General features: G+C 36.4%; 2 protein-coding genes across 3 annotated transcripts in view; one reads left to right on the top strand and one right to left on the bottom strand.

Annotated features, from left to right (window-relative positions):
* The window catches only part of DNAH12 (dynein axonemal heavy chain 12), a 231,404-nt gene that overhangs the window by 86,101 nt on the left and 123,382 nt on the right, over positions 1-21,921 (top strand). For both annotated transcript variants that reach the window (XM_027587796.2, XM_027587797.1), the window contains 8 exons: positions 882-991; positions 4,058-4,241; positions 4,367-4,507; positions 8,195-8,278; positions 8,794-8,982; positions 16,256-16,375; positions 18,814-19,002; positions 20,131-20,282. In XM_027587796.2, the coding sequence (XP_027443597.1) occupies positions 882-991; positions 4,058-4,241; positions 4,367-4,507; positions 8,195-8,278; positions 8,794-8,982; positions 16,256-16,375; positions 18,814-19,002; positions 20,131-20,282 (1,169 nt within the window). The remainder of the gene's footprint in view (positions 1-881; positions 992-4,057; positions 4,242-4,366; positions 4,508-8,194; positions 8,279-8,793; positions 8,983-16,255; positions 16,376-18,813; positions 19,003-20,130; positions 20,283-21,921) is intronic.
* LOC113918892 (NADH dehydrogenase [ubiquinone] 1 alpha subcomplex subunit 1-like) lies at positions 16,708-16,920 on the bottom strand. The gene has a single exon (XM_035724847.1). It carries the CDS (start codon positions 16,918-16,920, stop codon positions 16,708-16,710), a length of 213 nt encoding a protein of 70 aa, XP_035580740.1.

Genomic DNA, 21,921 nt, shown 5'->3' with positions numbered 1-21,921 from the left:
TAGCATTGCTTTTTGCTCACCTAGAAAGGCACATTCCTTTCTGAAATTTATTTCCTTTAGACATACTTGTATCCAAAGAACTTCTTTATCTTTAAAATTTTTTATTTTTTTAGATTCTTCGTTTCTTTAGTTACTACAGTGTGAAGGATTGTTTGGCATGTCCTTCCACATTCTAACCAAAGGTGAAATTCTGGAAAACACTATTAAAAGGAGTTTCCATGCAGCCTGCACCCAGTGCTATGGTGCTCTGATCATTAATTTGTAATAGGGAATAATAATATTTTTAAAGTAATTTAATTCTTTTTGTTCTTCCTTTTAATTAAAAAAATTAAGCTTTTAAAAAATAAAGCTTTAGATGCCTGGGCGGCTCAGTCAGTTAAGCGACTGCCTTCGGCTCAGGTCATGATCCTGGAGTCCTGGGATTGAGTCACACATTGGGCTCCTGGCTCAGCGGGGAGCCTGCTTCTCCCTCTGACCCTCTTCCTTCTCATCCTTCTCATGCTGTTTTTCTCTCTCTCTCTCTCTCTCAAAGAAATAAATAAGTAAATAAAATCTTTATTAAAAAAAAGAAAACAGAAACAAAAACAAAAAATAAAGCTTTAAGGGATGCCTGGGTGGCCCAGTTGGTTAAGCATCTGCCTTCAGGTCAGGTCATGAACCCAAGGTCCTGGGATTGAGTCCCACATCGGGCTCCCTGCTCGTGCTCTCTCTCTCTCTTAAATAAATAAATAAAATCTAAAAAAAATAAAGCTTTAAGAAATAACTTATCAATATAGGAAGATAATTATTTTTTATTTCAAAATGAAAAGTCTATAAGATATGTATGAGATGATTTATGATACCATTTTATAAAAATGCATTCCATTTTTCTCTTATTTTAGGAATTTTTGGAATGTGCTCATGAAGCCTGCAAAGTACATAATCTTCAGCCAGTTAAATTTTTTCTTGAAAAAATGATTCAGACATATGAGATGATGATTGTGAGACATGGGTAAGATTATAGATTATCATTGTCTGCCATAGTTAGATGTTATTTTCAAATCAAACTATTAAAACACTAAAATTTATGAACCAAAGGACTCAGCAAATTTTGTATGCTAGGTAGGCTAGGGAACAAAGACTGTCATCCTCCAGTTTCCATCCCAGTGGCTTAAAACAAAGTTTTATTTCTCTCTCATGCTACCCATCCAACAAGGATTGGTAAGGCATGCTCATTCAGTGATGTGGCACTAGCAACCAGCACAGTTTGCCCTTTTGGTCATCAAATTTGTTATTTGCTCTCCTCCATGCACATAAAACACATCCTTTTCTTCCCTGGATTACAGCTTAAAGGTTCTAGTCAATCAATGAACCCTACTTGAAGTTTAGGATCTCTAGGTGATGCATGATAGATTCTGCATCAGATTTGGAAGGTTTTCTTCTTGATCCAAAGACCTACAGACTAGAAAGACAAGTTAACTGCCTCCGTACACCTAGTCTTAATTATAATAGTGGGCTTACTAGAACAGGTTATTAAAGCAACCACTACCATCCATAAATTGAAGAACTGGAGACCCAGCCAACACTGGTTGGTAGCAATTCTGAAACCTGGGTTTTCAGAATTTCTGAAACCCAGCAATTCTGGGTAACTGGGGAGCCTCAGTTTCAGAGATAAACTGACTATGAAACTGATAGTTTAAACCTCAGGACCTCTCACTTGTAGGGGCCTTTCCAAGGAGTCATAATCACTTGATACGCATAATTTATTATGTAGGGTATCATTAAAGTGGCTGTGGACATTTTGTATCCATAGTTCCATATTATAATTTTTTCCTTTTCCACTGATTGTATAAACTTTAAACCCCATAAAACCTGGATCCACTTCTGCATGATTTTGCAGGGGCTTTCCCATTAACTGTTCTTGGTGGACACTGACACTGGTTCAACTCTCTTGAGAGGTCTTTCCATCTTCATTTTCTTCCCCGGTCACATGTGAAGTGGACAATAGAGAATATGTCCTTGGGAGCTGAGAAATGTTTTCAGCCTGCTTCCTGCCTATAGAAAGTTGAGGTCTCAAAGGTCATGATTTTTTTTAAAAGACAGGATTTTAAAAAAAACAACTCCATATATATGTAAATTTTCAAACATATACAAAAATAGAGGGAATAATACAATCATCTCTCATGCAAGGATCATTTTTTAAAAATTTTTATTTATTTGAGAGAGAGAGAGAGAACACAAGCAGGGGGAGGAGCAGAGGGAGCGAGAGAAGCTGTTGAACAGGGAGCCTGATGCGGGGCTCCAGCCAGGGCGCCAAGATCATGACCTGAGCCAAAGGCAGATGCTTAACCAGCTGAGCCACCCAGGTGCCCCAGCAAGGATCTTTTTTTTTTTTTTTTATGTTATGTTAGTCACCATACAGCACATCATTAGTTTTTGATGTAGTGATCCACGATTCACTGTTCGCGTATAACACCCAGTGCTCCATGCAGTACGTGCCCTCCTTAATACCCATCACCGGGCTAACTCATCCCCTCACTCCCTCCCCTCTAGAACCCTCAGTTTGTTAGGATCATTTTTAAGTCTTGAACATTCGCATGTGTTTTAACCTAGACTCATAATTTGTCAGTAAACTTCCTCAAAATCTTGATAAGCTTCTTATTTGTGTGATTCTAAGCAGCTCTGTATGCCAGTAGCCACAACTACAGTCCTTACCAAGTCATAGCTTTATAAATTTCCTTGCAGTATCCTTGAACCTATCAATTTTAATTGAGAAGACCACAAGCTTAATCTGTTTTCACTCCTGAAATGATTACTGGGAACCATATTACAATTTCATAGATTTTAATAGTAATACAATCCTTACCGTTAATTTGATCCTTGGTGCCAGGCTGAGTAGATGGTTGTTGTTCAAAGGTTTTCTCAGTTTATCTTTTACCAATTGGGGATGAGAAGAAGTTGCCTGTTGCTTCCTGAATTTCTGAACTCCCTTTATTTTCTTGCATTCCAACTTGCAAACTGGCCATTTCCCTCCCCCCCCCCGGGGGGCTCATTTCTTTCCAATAGTTCTTTGTTAAATGTAGCCGTCAGCTGGCATTATATACTAATAATATTCTGTTTACTATCCTTTTCCTTAAAATGGCAGTTTCATTAGGTAGATTATCTGTCTTCCAAGTAACCTCAAGGAACAAATTAACCAAATGTTTCATCATTGCAGAACATTAATTGCCAGTCTCTTAGCCTCTCATAACAGTTAAATTTGCCACCCACAACCTGGCCTTTAAGCCAGTGCCACATATTTAAGTCTTTTTATTATGGCAAGAATACCTTGCTCTTTCTAGGAACCAGTTTTCTGTCAGTAAGGATGGGCTAGGTTATTCTTTAGAAACAATCAGTCACTAAGACCCAAATCTTATTGACTTAAAAAAGCAAAGGCTTAGTTATTAGTCATACTGTGCCCACTACAGGTTAACAGGAAGGATCTGCTCATCTTCATTACCTAGGGTCCCAGGTTGTTGGTGCAGCCAGGTCACTGCTGTGCGAAAGGGAAAAGCTCTGAGAAGAGAGCTCTGTAAACTCCCTCACTGGCAATGATTTGTCCCCTGCTGGGAAGTGACACCCATATTTTCCACTTATTACTCATTAGTCACGTAGAATTTCCACAAGAGGGCAAGGAATCCTACTATGTGCTGGGAGAGAGGAGATTCAGAACTACTTGGCAGAGAGAACCAGGAATTACTGTAGCAAGGAAAGACTTGAGGAACGGGAGCCTTTCCCACTTCTCTCCTTGGGAGGTCCCAAGACTTTTTTTTTTTTTTTTTCAATCTTAAGAGTGTACCGTTAAGTTTTCATTCTCATTTGGAGATTTTTTATTATAGTCTCGTTTGTAGGTCATGGTATTAATGTAGAGAATTTTATAGATCTACCAGTTCAGAAGTTAAATGTATTCTCCTCAAGTCTGAGAAAAATTCATAGAATTTCAAAAATTATAAATACCAGTATTTTATACACCAGTATACAGGCAAATCATTTACCATTATTTTTTAGAATCTTCTTATATAATTTTTTTCCTTAATAGTTTCATGTTAGTAGGAGAGCCTTTTGCTGCTAAGACAAAAGTTCTACATATACTGGCTGATACTCTAACTCTTATGAATGAACGTGGCTACAGAGAGGAAGAAAAGGTCATTTATAGGACTGTAAACCCCAAATCCATTACTATGGGCCAACTTTTTGGACAATTTGATCCAGTGTCTCACGAGGTAATCTACAGTATAAATATTCTCTTACTGACAATGTACATTAAACCAAGAAATTTGAAATGTTTTTAATATGATCACTTTATAGTTTTATAAAGGAAGCTTTCCAATTCTCTTTTCTTCCCCAGTGGACCGATGGTATTGTGGCCAATACTTTTAGGGAATTTGCCTTATCAGAAACACCAGACCGGAAATGGGTTGTATTCGATGGTCCCATTGACACTTTGTGGATAGAGAGCATGAACACAGTATTGGATGACAATAAAAAGGTAAAATCATCATGATTTAAAGCAAAACTGATGCACAATATGAATATACCAAACACTACTGAACTATAAACTTAAGAAAAGCTTAATATGGTAGATTTAATGTAAAATGGGTTTTTTTTTTTGCCACAGTTTTAGAAAAAGCAAAATAGATGCAGACATCCTTAAGCAATGTTACGTGTTCAACAACTAATTGACTAGGATTATACATTTAAAGTAAAGGATGCCGCAAGTATAATAAGCTTATAAATTATCTGTTCAATGAAAACTATGCTATAGTAAATCCTCTTTAATTTTTTTAATAGAATAAAAGTGTATTAAAACCATGTGTTCACAGGAGGGCATAGTAATGTAGTAGGTGTTACGTTGCAAAGTGACTCCAGTCTTATGGTTTCTTACAGAACTTTAATATTTTAGGAGGAAATAAAAGGGCCTGATTCCTTTTTGAAAACACTGAATGCTTCAGTGCTTGTCTGTGCTACATTACCTTAGAAGCTGTGAACCATACAAAAGAACTAGAAAATGGAAATCCTCTAGTATTTGTTGTAATTGACAGATAGCATGTAAACTATAAAATGACTAATTTTAAGTTCTGTGCTTTTTTAAACCTATGTGTACATTCTCATAACTATCATTTAAATGAAGATTCATAAAATTCCTTGCACCTACAAGGTTCGCTCATGTTCCTCCCTAATCAGTACATCCTCTCCCAGGGGCAATCACTATTCTGACTTCTACTGTGATAAATTAGTTTTGCTGGTTCTTGAACTTCATGAATATATAGAATCATACTCCTTAGTGTTTTTTTTCTTGTCGTCAGTATGGTATCTATGATATTCATGTTGTTGTAATTCCATTTTATTTATTCTTTTTATGTCTGCATTAGTATTCTACTATATGAATATATCATTATTTTCATACTTACATTAAATAACTACACTACTAAATAAGCAAATTAATTAGCATTCAAACAAATATGCCAGTACATTGTCATAGGTTGATCATTTATTCATGTTCTTTCTTTCAGTTATATTGATTGAGCTAAGAAGTAATATTGATTCGTAAGAGAGGGGTTAATAAGGATCTGATTCAGAGCCAGGTGGGAGAATAAGAGAGAAGCAGGAAAGGGTAGGTATAGATATAGGTGAATGTAGGGATTTGATAGTGGAAATTTGAAGGCAGGTCCCTTTTTTATGATTGATTGATTGTGTGAAGTGGTAGACCCTGGGTTCTTTGCACATTGGAGGAGAAAAGGGGAAGATTTAAATGACCTATTATGGAAAATGGGAAAGAGAGATGCCTAGGAAAGCATAGAAGCATATCTGAGGATTAGTAGTAGTGCCAAGGTCTGCCTTTGGGAGATTTTCCCTAACGGTCTAAGCAGCTTGGATGTGCGTGTAGATGATGGTGCCAGACTAGAAGTACACAAAGACTTTTAAAGATATTGGCATGAGAGTGCCAGAAGTGCTAGACCATAGAACAGAAGCTGTTTAATAATGAGGGAAGTGAAAACAGCAGAGATATGCAAATGAAGAGCAAGTGTAGTAGGAGTCAACGGGTGAGAGGACTGCATGTATAGGACGCTGCAGGCAGAGCCGGGCATGCTTGAATTTGGTGCTTCAGAATTGTGTAGTGTTCCAGGAGAGAAGGCCCCAAGGTATATAAAGTGGGTGACTGGAATGCAGTAGAAAGGTAAGTGAAGACAGGGTAGTCAAAGATCTGAGCAGCTGCCATGTTGAGATGCTCTTCCTCATGAACACTGGATCAGGCCAGAGTTATAGCAGAGAGAAAGAAATTGAGCCCCAAGTATCAAAGGCTTTTGCTAATGATGGGAATGCTTGGGTGCTGGTGAGTGATAGCAGCAAGCATGGTTGTCAAAGGAGCAGGGGGTAGAGAGGGTGGAGTAGAGTATTTGGGAAACCCCATGGAGGAGTGAGGAGAAAACTGACTCCACCTCCCAAATTTGAAGCAAATAGGAGAATGTTTGCTGAAATAATCTGGTAGAAAATGAAAAGTATTCTAGAACAGTACTGTCCAATAGAACTTTCTGCAATGATGGAAATATTTGCATTGTCTAAGAAGGTGGCTACTAGTCACACTGGCTGGCTACTGAGCATTTGAAACATGGCTTAGTACAGGGTTGCCTGGCTGGCTCAGTCAGTAGAGCATGTGACTCTTGACCTCAGGGTTGTAAATGCAATCTCCACACTGGGTGGAGAGATTACTTAAAAATAAAATCTTTTTAAAAATGGGGCTGGGGCACCTGGGTGGTTCAGTCATTAACCGTCTGCCTTCGGCTCAGGTCATGATCCCAGGGTCCTGGGATCGAGCCACGCATTGGGTTCCCTGCTCTGCGGAAAGCCTGCTTCTCCCTCTCCCACTCCCCCTGCTTGTGTTCCCTCTCTCACTGTGTCTCTCTCTGTCAAATAAATAAATAAAATCTTAAAAAAAAAATGGGGCTTATTGCAATTGAAAACCTGACTTTCAATTTTATTTAATTTTATTACTTAAGATTAAATTACTTAGTTAAATTAATTAGATTTAATTAGTTAAAATTAAATATAAATAGCCACATATGACTGCTGGCTAGCATATTGGACAATCCAGCTCTAGACCATTCATTTATTTTACAGATAACAAACAGGTCCAGGAACGTTAAATGCTGCCTTGTTGACATATAACTAGATAGGGGCAAAACTGGGACTACAGTGATGGTTGTAGAGAAGAAACACTGAAAAATAAATGAAGAGGAAGAATTGAAAAAAAGATTTAGTAATGAAATTAACTTGGAATATCAATAATATTGTTAAAATTATTGAAAGTTAATGATAATTCCAAAGGTAGAAGCCAAGGAGATTGAGAAGATAAGATGGCTTTAATAATAATGGACAAGAAAGGAATTTGGCAAAAAGGAAGCAGTTGATAAATTCAGTTTTTTACATATTTGATTGAAGGGGAATGTTTTAGATTGAAAGCAATCAAGGGGGCATAACAAATGCAATGCATGGTCCTTGATTGAATTTTGTTTTAAAGAATCAGTTGAAAAGACATTTCTAATACAACTGAGGAAATTTGAGGACTGGCTGAGGTTTACATAATAAGGAGTTATTGGTAATTTTGTTAGCTGTGATAGTTATTGTGGTCATATAGAAAACTCCTTACTTTTAAGAGATAAATATTGACATATTTGGCTGTGAAATGCCATGGTATGCATAATGCTCTTCAAAATACTGTTTTAAAAACAAAGCAAATATGGTAAAATGTTAACATTGGTTCAATCCAGGAGTTGGGTACATGAGTATTCATACTATTCTCTGTTTTCATTTTTCCCCTTTTTTATTAATAAAGAGATCTGACAACTTTATAAAGTCAGGAGAATTTCATGTAATTTTATTAATAGTAAGAACTGAGATTTGTCTCGGATTTTTGCAGTATGTCATGTATTTCTCTTCCTGCCTAACACTGTGAAGGAGAAATTATATCCCTGTTCATAGACTCAGAGAGGTTATGTATTTGCTTACCTAGTAAGTAATTGACAGAGCTAGACCTAGAATTATAATATTCTGGCTTCTGTTTTAATACTTAGTATATTATATCATAAGATATACATTATCTTATACATTGAATAAATTTTTATCTGAGAAGTTTGAGTTTTTAAAAAATAAACATTTGAAAAATAATTGCCTTTAGCTTTGCCTTATGAGTGGAGAAATCATTCAGATGTCCCCTCAGATGAGCCTCATCTTTGAAGCAATGGACCTTTCCCAGGCCTCGGTAAGTTTATATTTTAATATAACAGTAGTTTGTCTGTTCACTTGGTCAGGAAGTATTTTTTTATTATGTGTCAGAAGACCAGTTAGGCACCAGGAATACTAAGATGAATAAGACACAGTGTATTTAGGGAGGATAAGAAGCATGCTAATAAATAATCCCACTATACTGCTACATGTAAGTAGTCTAAGAATATGGAGGGGGTGAGCATACAAGAGGGGAATGGGTAGAGAAGTACCATGGAAAATGTCTGAGTGTTTGATATGGTTTTGAAGGTTAACACTTCTCTAGGGAGATAGTTGGGGCTGGGCATTCCAAATCACAAGATGATATGTAAAGACCTGAAGCCACGACATGTCTGGGGAACTGTAACTGCAGACATTTCCTCTAATGTCTGTGAAGCTGTAGAGGAAGACAGGAGCTAGATCATGAAAGGCCATATCGGTCATTCAAGGTAGTTGATAACGGCCACTGGCATAAGAGCAACATTGGAAAAAGAAAATGTCTTTTTTCTCTAGCCGGCCACCGTAAGCCGCTGTGGCATGATTTATTTGGAACCCTCGCAGTTAGGATGGGAACCACTTGTGTCCTCGTGGTTGAATTCCCTGAAAGGACCTCTGCAGGAACCAGATAATCAGGCTCTTCTGAAAGGACTTTTTGGCTGGTTAATAAAACCCACTTTAAAGCTTCGTAAGAAAAACTGCAAGGTAACACTGTTAATTCTCTAACCTGTTCAAGTTTCTTTAGTTTCCATTCAACTTGACCTAAGTCTAAAGTCATGATAGTAGGATAAATAACTAAAATCAGTTTCCCCTTAGACATTGGTATCCACTTTTTAAAATGGGATGTTTATTGTGATAATCAGTAATTCACCTGCAGTTGTAAGAGAAATAATAGATCCCACGTACAATTCACCCAGTTTCTCCCATTGGTAATATTTTGCAAGGCTATATTGTATCACAACAAGGATATTGGCATTGATACTATCTATTGATCTTATTCAGATTCCCCTAGTTATATTTGTACTCAGGTGTGTGTTTGGTCTCTCTGGGTTTCATTTTAAAATGTTTAGTACTTTATACTTTTAAATGTAAGTGCAACTTTGTGCCCTTTGCCCAATGTCTCTCTGTTACCCCCACATCCCCACACTGGTGACCACCATTTTACTCTGGTTCTATGCATTCAACTTTCAGATTCTGCATATTAGTGATGTCATACAATTTGTTCCTTTCTGTGTCTGACTTTTTTCACTTATCCTAATGTCTTAAAGTTCATTCGTGTTGTTACAAATAGCAGGATCTCTCTTTTATTTTTAAGTCTGAATAATATTCCATTATAGGTATTTATAGGACAATTTCTTTATCCATTTGTCCATCAACAAATAGTTTGTGTCCATATCTTGGCTATTGGTAATAATGCTGCAATGAACATGGGAGTGCAGATATATCTTTGAGGTACTGATTTCATGTCCTGAACAGGGATTGCTGGATCACATAGTAGTTCTATTACTAGTTTTTTGAGGCTCTTCCATACTGTTTTCCACAGTGGCTGTACCAGTTTACATTCCAACCAAGAGAGCACAAAGGTTCTCTTTTCTCCACATCCTCACCAAGATTTGTCACCTTTCATTTTTATAATCATCCTAACAAGTATGATGTGATATTTGGTTTTGATTTGCACTTCTCTGATGATTAGTGATGTTGAATGCCTTCTTACACACCTGTTAGCCATTTGTATGTCTTCTCTAGGAAAAGTGTCTGTGCAGGTCCTTTGCCCATTTTTAAATTGGATTGTTTGTTTTTTTGCTATTAAATTGTATGAGTTCCTTATATATTTTGGATATTAACCCCTTGTGAGATATATGGTTTGCAAATATTTTCCCTCAATTTGTAAGTTGCCCTTTCATTTTGTTGATCATTTCCCTTGCTGTGCAGGAACTTTTAGTTTGATGTAGTCCCACTTTATTTTTGCTTTTGCTGCCTGAGTTTTTGCCCTATCCAAAAAATCATTGCCAAGGTCAATGTCAAGGAGTATTTCCCCCATGTTTTCTTCTGGGATTTTTATGGTTTCAGCTTTTACATTTAAGTTTTGAACCCATTTTGAGTTGATTTTGGTGTATGGTGTAAGATAAGGGTCCAGTTTCATTCTTTTACACATGGCTATCCAATTTTCCCAATACTGTTTATTGAAGAGACTATCCTTTTCCCATTTTGTATTTTTTTTAAGGTTTATTTATTTACTTTAGAGAGAGAGAGAATGGGTATGTGAAGTGGGGGAGGAGCATGGGGAGAGGGAGAGAGAATCTGAAGCAGACTCCTTGCTGAGTGTGGAGCCCATCACAGGGCTCGATCTCATGACCTATGAGATCATGACCTAAGCCAAAACCAAGAGTTGGACACTCAACTGACTCAGCCACCCAGGTGTGCCGCCCCCACCACCCATTGTGTATTCTTGTTGCCCTTGTTGAAGATCAGTTGACTGTATATGCTTGGGTTTATTTTGGATTTTTGATTCTGTTTCATTGGCTTATATGTCTGTTTTTACCCCAGTAACATACTGGGGTAAAATTACTGGATTAAATTAAAATTACTGATTACTGGAGTTTTTAAATATAATTTGAAACCAGGACATGTGATACTTTCAACTCTGTTTTTAAGATTATTTTGGCTATTCAGAGTCTTTTTGTGGTTCCACACAAATTTTAGAATTTTTTTTTTTTTGCAAAAATTGTCATTGGAATTTTGATAGGGATTGCATTGAATCTGTAGATCACTTTAGGTACTATGGGCATTTTAACAATGTTAATTTTTCCAGTCCATGAGCACAGGATGTTTTTCCATTTATTTGTATAATCTTCAATTTCTTTCATTAATGTTTTATAGTTTTCAATGTACAGAGCTTTCATGTTCCTGGTTAAATTTATTCCTAAGTATTTTATTCTTTTTGATGCTATCATAAATGGGATTGTTTATTTTTTTGTTTATTTGTTTGTTTTTATTAAAACGTTTTATTTATTTGACAGAGAGAGAGAGAGAGAGAGAGAGAGAGAGGGAACACAAGCAGGGGGAGTGGGAGAGGGAGAAGCAGGCCTCTCGTGGAGCAGGGAACCGGATGCGGGGCTCGATCCCAGGACCCTGGGATCATGACCTGAGCTGAAGGCAGATGCTCAACAACTGAGCCACCCAGGCACCCCTGGGATTGTTTTCTTGATTCTCTCTTCAGATAGATCATTGTTGGTGTAAACAAATGCAATTACTTTTTGTATTTTGGTTTTGTATCCTGTAACTTTACTGAGTTTGTTTGTTCTAAAAGGTTTTTTTGGTTTGTTTTTGCATGGCGTCTTTAGGGTTTTCTACATATAGGATCCTGTCACCTGCAAATAGAAACCATTTTACTTCTTTTCTGATTTGTATGCCTTTTATTTCTTGTCTGATTGCTCTAGTTAGTACTTCTTCATGAAAAGAAGTGGTGAGAGTGTGCTTCCTTGCCTCATACCAAATCTTAGAGGAAGAGCTTTCAGTTTTACCCCATGGATTATGATTTTAGCTGTGGGTTTTTCATAAATGTCCTCTATTTTATTGCAGAGATTTCCCTTTATATCTATTTTGTTGAGTTTCTTAAAAAGATTTTATTTATTTGTCAGAGAGAGAGATAGCGCATAAGCAGGGGGAGCGGGAGAGGGAGAAGCAGGCTCCCCCCTGAGCAAGGAGCCCAATGTTAAGACCCGATCCCACGACCCTGGGATCATGACCTAAGCCGAAGGCAGACACTTAATCAACTGACCCACCCAGGCATCCCTTGTTGAGAGTTTTTATCACAAATGGTGGTTGAACTTTGTCAAATACTTTCTCTGCATTTATTGAGATGATCATGTGATTTTTGTCTTTCATTCTGTTAATGTGTATATCACATTGATTAATTTGCATAATCCCTTGTATCCCAGGGATAAATCCTGCTAGGTTATGGTATATAATCTTTCTGGTGTATTGAATTCAGTTTGCTAGTATTTTATTGAGGATTTTTGTATCTTTATTCCTCAGAGATATTGGCTTATAATTTTCTTTTCTTGTGAAAAGATTGGCTTTGGTATCAGGGTGATTCTAGCCTCAAAAAATGAACTTAGAAGTATTTCCTCCACTTCTATTTTTTGGAAGAGTTTAAGAAGGATTGGTATTAATTCTTTGAATGTTTAGTAGAATTCAGCTCTGAAGTCATCTGGACTTTTCTCTGGAAAGTTTTTGATTATTACTTCAATCCCTTTGTTATTGATCTGTTCAGGCTTTCTATTTCTTCTTGATTCAGTTTTGGTAGGTTGTATGTTTCTAGGAATTTATCCATATCTTCCAAGTTATCCAATTTGTTTGCATATAATTGTTCATAATTATCCCTTGACGATCCTTTTTATTTCTCAGGCATCCATTGTAATGTTTTCTCTTTCATTTCTGATTTTACTCATTTGAATCTTTCTTTTTTTTTCTTAGTCTAGCTAAGGGTTTATTGATTTTGTTTATCTTTTCGAAAAACCAACTCTTAGTTTGATTTTTTCTATTGTTTTTCTTTTTTTTTTTTAAAGATTTATTTATTTATTTGACAGAGACAGAGACAGCGAGAGCAGGAACACAAGCAGGGGGAGTGGGAGAGGGAGAAGCAGGCCTCCTGCCAAGGAGGGAGCCTGATGTGGGACTCGATCCCAGGACTCTGGGATCACGACCTGAGCCGAAGGCAGCCGCTTAACGACTGAGCCACCCAGGCATCCCTTTTCTATTGTTTTTCTATTCTCTACTTTTTTATTTCTATTTTGCTCTTATTTCAATCTGCTAACTATTGGTTTAGTTTGTTCTATTTGTTGTTCTTTGAGGTTTAAGTTAGGTTGTTTATTTGAGATTTCTTCTTTTTTAATGTAAACATTTATCACTATAAATGTCCCTCTTAGTACTGCTTTTAATGCATCTCATGAGTTTTGGTATGTTGTGTTTCCATTTTCATTTGTCTCAAGATATTTTTTTATTTCCTTTTTAATTTCCTCTTGGACCCAGTGTTGCTCAAGACCATGTTTTTTATACATATATTTGTGAATTTTCCCATTTTCTTATTTTTACTGACTTTTAGTTTTATTCCATTGTGGTCAGAAAAGATACTTTGTATAATTTAATCTTAAATTTGTTGACTTGTTTTGTGACCTAACATGTGGTCTGTCCTGGGGAATGTTCCCTGTGAACTTGAGAAAGAATGTGTTTCCTTCTACTGTTGGGTGAAAAGTTCTACATATATCTTTTAGGCCCATTTGATCTATAGTGTTGCTCAAATCTATCATTTCTTTTCTGAGTTTCTGTTTAGATATTCTATTGCTTATTGAAAGTGAGATATCGAAGTCCACTACTATTATTGTATTGCTGGCAATTTCTCCTTTCAGATTTGTCAGTATTTGTTTTATATACCTAGGTGCTTTGATGTTGGGTGCATATGTATTTACAATTGTATCTTCCTGTTGAATTGACCATTCTATCATTATGTTATGACCTTCTTTGTCTCTAAAGACAGTTTTTACTTAAAGTCTACTTTATCCAATACAGATGTAGCCACTTCTGATTTCTTTTGGTTACCATTTGCATGGAATATCTTTTTCTATCCCTTCACTTTCTGCCTATGTGTTTCTTCTAGACAGTATACAATTGGATCTTGGATTTTTATCCATTCAGCTACTCTTTTTATTGGGGAATTTAACATGTTTTTTTTTTAAATTTTATTATGTTAGTCACCATACAACACATCATTAGTTTTTGATGTGATCCACGACATGTTTACGTTTAGAGTAATTTTGATAGGGAAGGATTTACTATTACAATTTTGTTAACTGTTTTCTGTTTGTCTTGTGTTTTTTTGTCCCTCTTTTCTCTCTTGATGTCTTCCTTTATGTTTCATTGTGGGTTTTTTTGTTTGTTTGTTTCTTTTTGTATTGGTAGGTTTTGATTCTTTCTTTTGTTTGATTTCTATAGGTATTTTTTTAGCGGCACTAAGGGGCTTACATAAAATATCTTAGAGTTATAACAGTCTATTTTAAGCTAATAACTTCATTTGTATACAAGAACTCTCCACTTTTACCTCTTTCCCATCCACCTTATATGATATTGATGTCACAATAACACTGATTTGTATTATGTATCCATTAACACAATTTACAGTTGTTTAAATACTTTTATCTTTTAACTTCTTTAGCAGAATTAAAAGTGATTTTCCCACCACCATTATAGTAATATCCACCTTTGGTTTTATATGCTTAAGTTATACCTGAATAAACCCAGAGGTAAAATGTATGCCTGTTAAACTCTTTGGATAAAACTATGGTGACTAAAGCTTTAAAATTCCTAATCATTTTCCATATCTTAAAAGTATTTTAAATATGTGGCTTTTAAAATTTATATGTGTATTTAGTATTTTATGAGAAAACTTTATATGTTATATTAATTTCTTAGGGCTGTCATAACAAATTACCACAAACTTGGTGGTTTAAAGCAACAGAAATTTATTCTGCCATAGTCCTGAGGCTAGAAGTCTGAAATCAAGATGTTGGCAGGGCCAAGCTTCCTCTGGAAGCTCTAAGGGAGAATCTTTCCTTAACTCTCCCAACTTTGGCTTCCAGACATTCCTTGACTTCTGGCTGCTTAACTCCAGTCTCTTCTTTCGAGCTCACGGGGCCTCTATTCTGTCTCTTCAGTGACTCTTAAAAGGATTTAGGGTCAGATATTCCAGAATGATCTCCTCATCTTGAGATCCTTAGCTACATCTTCCAAGACCCCTTTCCCAAATAGGATCACATTCATAAGTTCCTGGGATATGACATGGGCCTCTCTTTTTGGGGACTACCATCCAAACTACTTCACACACACACACACACACACACACACACACACACACACACACACACACGTCACTTACATATAAATAAATATATTGATATTGGGAAGGGAAAAGTGGTATTCAGTAGATTTTTTTCATCCTAAAATACTATTTTAGAGATAGGAAAAATATTCTGCACATAAAAAATGAATTCCACTTTATGAAAATTTTATACAGTGTCTTCATAGAAAAAATATAAAGTCATTTTTCAATTTTTTAATTTTAAAACTCTAATACTATATGTTGCAAATAATAGAAAATAGGCTCCATCTTTCTGATGAGTGATGGATTTTGTTCTCATAATTTATTCCCCCATATTTTCCACATCTAGTTAGTCCTCAGGATCTATTGACTTTTCCCTCCTTGCTTACTTTTTTCTGTCCTCTCCTCTCCTCTCCATCCAGGCTCCTCTGACCACCCCCCTCCTTCCTCTTGTGGTAGCCTCAGTTCTGACCTTTGTAATTTCCTACCTGAATCAATATAATAGAGCTGTTCTGGTCCAGTCTACATCCTTCTACCAGAATGATGATTCCAAAATACAAATTCATTCCATTAACTTCATTTTCTGTCTGACTTATTTCACTTACTAGAGTACCCTGTAGGTCCATCCAAGTTATTGAGAATGGTAAGATCTTTCTTTTTTTATGGATGAATAACATTCCATTGTATATATACCACACTTCTTCATTCATCTATCGATGAAAACTTGGATTGCTTGTATATCTTGCCTATTGTGAATAATGCTGCAATATACAGGTGTGCTTATATCTTTTTGAATTGTTGTTTTCATTTTCTCTGGGTAAATACCCAGAAGCAGAATTACTGGGTCACATGGGACTTCTATTTTTAATTTTTTTCAAGAGCCTCCATGCTGTTTTCCAGAGTGGTTGCACCAGTTTGTATTCCCACCAACAGTGCACAAGGGGTTCCCTTTTCTCCACATCCTCACCCACACTAGTCATTTTTTATCTTTTTGATACTAGCCATTCTTACTGGTGGGAGAGTTTTAAAAATGAAATTTTTTTTTTTTTTAATTCTCCAGAGAAGATGAAAGTAAAGTATCTTACTCTTTTCACTTTTCAGGAACTGATTCCTACAAGTGATAGCAATGTGGTTGTATCTCTCACACGCCTCTTTGAGGTACTACTCTGTAATGTGCTGGAAAATGATCCTACAAGCAAGCATATTCGTGTTTGGATTATGGTAGGTGTTATACTTAATGTAATTTTTCATTTACAGAATAAAATGTGCCTCTAGAATTGATAATTGTATTGAGGGAGACATAAGATCCAGAGCTGTTTTTTGGTGAGCACCAAAGGAATAGCTGAAGGCATTGAAGTCACCCTGACCTGGTATTCTGACTTAAAAAAACATTTTAAAGAAAGTAAAATATGCCCAAATGAACCCAAACTGTCTTTTTTTTTTACTTTTTTCTTTTTTTTTTATTATGCACTACATTAATACACCTCATAACCTTCTAGAAGGGGTAGATGGGTATGACTGAGTTATTTTTCATGAATCAGGAAAATGCTTCCTTAATTGATATTCTCCAAACCCTTTGACACATAGTAATGATTAACTCCAGAGACCCGCCTATCTCTTTGCATCAAAATCCACTGATAGGGATAATAGGCAACTCTTTTTTCCTTGCCCCCATTATTGAACCTGTGGATGTGCGCCATGGCTATGCTGGGGATGACCAAGCACACGGCCATGACGCCGATCTCAGGCAGGATCTCGAACCACATCGCTGCGTGGTTGCCAGAGTCAAACCCCTGCCTTCTCGGCCCGGTAAAGGTGACCCAGCCTCCTAAACTGTCTTACTGTTTATGAAAGATCGTAATTTGATAAACAATAAGGTGACTTAATATTAATCCAGTAGCAACTTGTGAATTAATTTTGTCTTAAGGTTAAGTCATGGTGTAGGCTGCTAAAAGCTGGCTGTGGGAGACCAGAAACAGGCATCCAACCAGTTGGGTGGAGCGTTGCCATCAGGGTTCATAGGGCACATCGCTGGGGGGAGTCAGTGGTTTAGGTAGCTAATGTCTAGGGTCAGAGAAGACCAGAGAACAGGACTCTAAGGGAGCCAGAGGAAAGAGGTGTTTGGTTCTCTTCCTTGGTCTGTGCTTCTTTCCCATCTGCCACCTTATTCAGAAATATCTTCATCTTCTCTACTGAGTCTACCTTCTTTTCTACTCTGTGATGATTGGGGTTCCCTCCCAGTGTCTCTCCTTCAGCTTGTCACCACAGAAAGTCCTCTACCTCAGACACCTCACATTCCCTGCTGATCTTCACCTCCTTTCCTGCTCCCTTTTCACCGTTATTAGAAGAAACTGAACAGACATATGTGAAGCATAATTTATTTATATTCCTTTTTCTCCCAAAGTTTGGAATTCCCTTTCACAGAACTACTTAATATTGTTCCATACCTATCAGTGTTACCTGTTTATAAAATGAAAGCATTTTAGGAATAGTTCACCTATGTAACCTTCATTTTATATCTGTATCTGTAGAGAGAGAGATATAGACCTGTATGTATGACCTTCATGTTATATCTCTATCTCTATCTCTATCTCTATCTCTATCTCTATAAAGTTTCATTCTATTGTTAAGCCTAACTCCCTCAATTTTTTAAATGGTTCAGAATTACTTTTAAAGATTAATATAAATTGATACCTGGTTAAAAATTTTCTTTTAAAGTATATTTGAGGGGCTCCAGCCTGGCTCAGTTGGTAGAGCATGTGACTCTTGATCTCAGGGTCATGAATTCAAGCCCCACATTGGGTATAGAGATTATTTAAAAAAAGAAAAAGGAAAAGAAAAACATATTTGATTATATTATATATATATAATTTGATAGATTTTTTAAACTGGATAAGCCTGTACCTAGAGTAAAATTCAAAAGGCAAAAGTAGGTTTTCTATCCATACCAATGCCCTAGCCACCCTCAAGGAAACCACTGTTACCAGTGCCTTTAGGTAGCTTGTTAGAGGTATTTGATCCATACTCTCTTTTATATGAATACATTTTTACACTTTAGCATACTATACATACTGATTTGCATCTTTTCTCACATTGTATCTTGGAGATTGTTCAAGATCTGTATACTTATTGAGTTACTTTTTTAAACAGCTGCATGTATTCCAGTCTACATAACATAATCTCATTAAACAGACCCCTATTGAAAAAAGTTGCTTTTTATTTTTGGCTGCACAAACAGTGCTGCAGTGAATATTCTTGTGCATACATCATTTTACAGGTGGTAATGTATTTAAGGACAAACTCCTAAAAGAGGAATTCCTAGATCATTTAATATGGGCATGTTATTCATTTTTTTTTTTTTTTAAGTAGACTCCACACTCAGCATGGAGCCTGACGTGGGGCTTGAACTCACAACCCTGAGATCAAGACCTGAGCTGAGATCAAGAGTCAGCTGCTTAACCCACTGCACCATTTAGGTGGCCTGCTAAGGGCATTTTAAATTTAGATTGTGACTTAGTTGTGCTCTCTTCCACTCTATCTGTAGACCTGGCCTTTTCCAAATATGTTAACCAGGCCTCCTTAATATGTTAAATTTTAGTTAATTTGTTAAAAAATTGCTTTTAAATAATTAGTTTAAATTAATTTTTTTAAACCAATAGGCTAGCTTTATATTTTCTTTGATTTGGTCCATTGGAGGAAGTTGTGATACAGACGGTCGGATCATTTTTGATACTTTCCTACGGTCAATCATACTGGGAAGAGACGAAAACAACCCAGTGCCTGAATCTGTGGGTAAATGGGAATGCCAGTTTGATGAAAAAGGTCTGGTCTATGACTACATGTATGAGGTATGATATAAAATGCTTGTTATGATAAGTTCTAAAACATCAAGTATTGGATCAGCAGGCAGAACTGGGTTCCCTTCCTGATGTTGTTTTGACCCCTGTGATTGGTGTTTTTGTCCCGTCTCTTTAGTTTCTCCTCCTTTGACTTGTGGATGGTGTAGATAAACTTTCTTTACGACTATTTTATACTTTCAGATTTAAATTAAATATATTTTATGCACTTTAAAAAATTCACAAAAAGATTCTTTTAAACAGCAAGCATCTGAATAATCATTTGATTCACGCAAATTTGACTTCACAGAGACAAGATCTGCAGAGAGCCTTAAGTACAACTTTCCCTAAATCTCAGGACTTACAGATAAAGAGGCAAGCCTAGAAAGGCAAGTGGCTAGCAGAACCAAGACCTGCATCCAGCTCTCCTGGCTACCAGTGTAGAAATCTTTCCCTACACCAGGCTAATACAGAATTTTAAGAATATGACCAGAGAGAGAGTTTCATCCTCATTAGTCACAGTGGGAAGTCAATAAAATAATCTCTAAAACCAAAAAATCAAGAGATGATAACACAAGCATATTCTTTGAGTTGGAGATGAATCCCAAAATGTTCAGCTTAAAAAGGTAAAGATATAGTGGCTGCTGGAGAAGAGAAAACAAGAGTGGGAAACTACTGTTTCTCTCAACCTCTTTAAAAGTTTTGACTCTAAAATATGTGCATATATAACTTTGATAGAAATGAAAGCTTAAACTTAAAAAAATTAAGAATATGAATTACTAAAGAAACATTCACCCAAACTTGCAAAATTACCACCATCCAGACACGTGCTGTATATGTGTACAATTTGCCAGGAAATAGGAAAATTTTTTGATGGCAGCCATAGCACTGAAGCAGAGGGATAAATCAATACAAAGAAAAATGTGTGTTTCTTAAATTGGGTGGTGGATTCATGGGTGCTTATTAATTTACTTCATGACTATAAAATGTTATATACATTATTTTAGATGACTTGTTCCTATAAGAAGATTTTATTATGATAAACTAAGGTTTTTAAAAGGAAATATGATATCAGTATGTTAAAGTGCCTTTCAGATACCAGGTGCATGGTTATATTTTAAAGTTTATGTTCTCTTGTAGTTGAAAAACCGAGGTCGCTGGCTCCATTGGAATGAATTAATTGAAAGTACTAATTTGGGAGAAAAACGTGTCAGGATTCGAGATATTATAGTGCCTACAATGGACACAATTAGATATACATTTCTAATGGATTTGAGTATTACCTATGCAAAGTAAGAAACTGTTATGAACATGCATTTTAAATATAACAGTACCATTCTAATAGGATCATAGGAATTTTTTTTTTTTTTAAGAGAGGGAGAGAGAGTGGGAGAGTCAGAGGGAGAGAGAGAATCCCAAGAAGGCAGCATGGAGCCTGATGCGGGGCTTGATCTCACAAACCTGAGATCATGACCTGAGTTGAAATCAAGAGTCATATGTTTAACCCACTGAGCCACCCAGGTGTCCCAGATCGTAGGACTTTTGAAGTAAACTCATCCATTTTCAGATAACAGACCCTGAGGGACTAATTGACATGCCAACAGTGACCTCTGTTACTAGTGGCAAACCTAGAATCCAGGTTTTCTATTGCCTACACCAAAAATTAGCCTCCATACTTCGTTGCCTCATAAACTACCTTATGTTTATTGTATTAGTAACAGCAGACTAAAGGTCAGTTGCAGTGTTATTGGTAAACAGGTATGCATTCTACACCTCAAAATTTAGTATGCTCCTAAGTATCGACTATGATCCACGTTCTCCCATCAAGTCTGTCATAACTTAAGATGAACATGGAAATCTCAGACTTAAATCAGAAGAGCACATCAAAGAAGAGGACATGAAACTTATCAAAAGTCTAGCATGTACTATAGGCATATTCATACCAACTTTTCTAATAACGTTCTTGTTTTTCTTTTAAAACATTAGGCATAATTTATCATTAATACTAAACTAGACAAGCTTACATAATATGCATGAATGTCATGGTTGGTTTGTTTTTGATGAAGAACCTGTTTCTTGGGGCACCTGGGTGGCTCAGTTGGTTAAGTGTCTGCCTTTGGCTCAGGTCATGATCCCAGGGTCCTGGGATTGAGCCCTGCATCAGGGAGCCTGCTTCTCCTGCTCCCTCTGCTATTCCCCCTAGATTGTGCTCTCTTGCTCTCTCTGTCAAATAAATAATAAATAAAAAATCTTAAAAAAAGAACCAGTTTCTTAGTGAATTTTCCAACCATTTTATCTTGTTTAATAAAAAAAAATACAGGAAAAATAGCCCATGAGAATATTATTGTATCCTTATTGTTACATTTTTTAAAAATATTTTATTTATTTATTTGACAGAGAGAGACACAGCGAGAGCGGGAACACAAGCAGGGGGAGTGGGAGAGGGAGAAGCAGGCTTCCGGCTGAGCAGGGAGCCTGACGCGGGGCTCGATCCTAGGACCCTGGGATCATGACCTGAGCCGAAGGCAGACGCTCAACGACTGAGCCACCCAGGCACCCCTCCCTATTGTTACATTTAAAAAAATTTTAAATCCAGTGTAGTTAACATACAGTGTTATATTAGTTTCAGGTGCATGGTATAGTGATTCAACGCTTCCATACATTACTCACTGCTTATTTGTTACATTTTTGCATTTTGAGGCTAATATTGAAAAGAAAAAGGCAAGGAAGGGACTTCCCAATTCTGGGAAATTCCTAGTATAAGAGCCCTTCTGTGCCATGAACCATTTGCCAGAATAATGCTTTTTAAAAAAATTTTTAAATTTTTTTAGAATAATGCTTTTAAATGAATACATCAAATACAGAGTTACAAAGGAAAGGACATATTGAAACACGTTAAAATATTAAACGCATTAGAGCTGTGGTAGTAAT

The sequence above is a fragment of the Zalophus californianus genome, chromosome 1, assembly GCF_009762305.2.
Source record: "Zalophus californianus isolate mZalCal1 chromosome 1, mZalCal1.pri.v2, whole genome shotgun sequence".
Taxonomy (NCBI): Eukaryota; Metazoa; Chordata; class Mammalia; order Carnivora; family Otariidae; genus Zalophus; species Zalophus californianus.
The sequence above is the reverse complement of the archived record's forward strand: the minus strand, read 5'-3'. Positions and strand labels throughout refer to the sequence as shown.

Excerpts from the sequence above, each read along its gene's own strand:
- LOC113918892 (XM_035724847.1), bottom strand. The coding sequence starts at position 16,920 with ATGTGGTTCGAGATCCTGCCTGAGATCGGCGTCATGGCCGTGTGCTTG.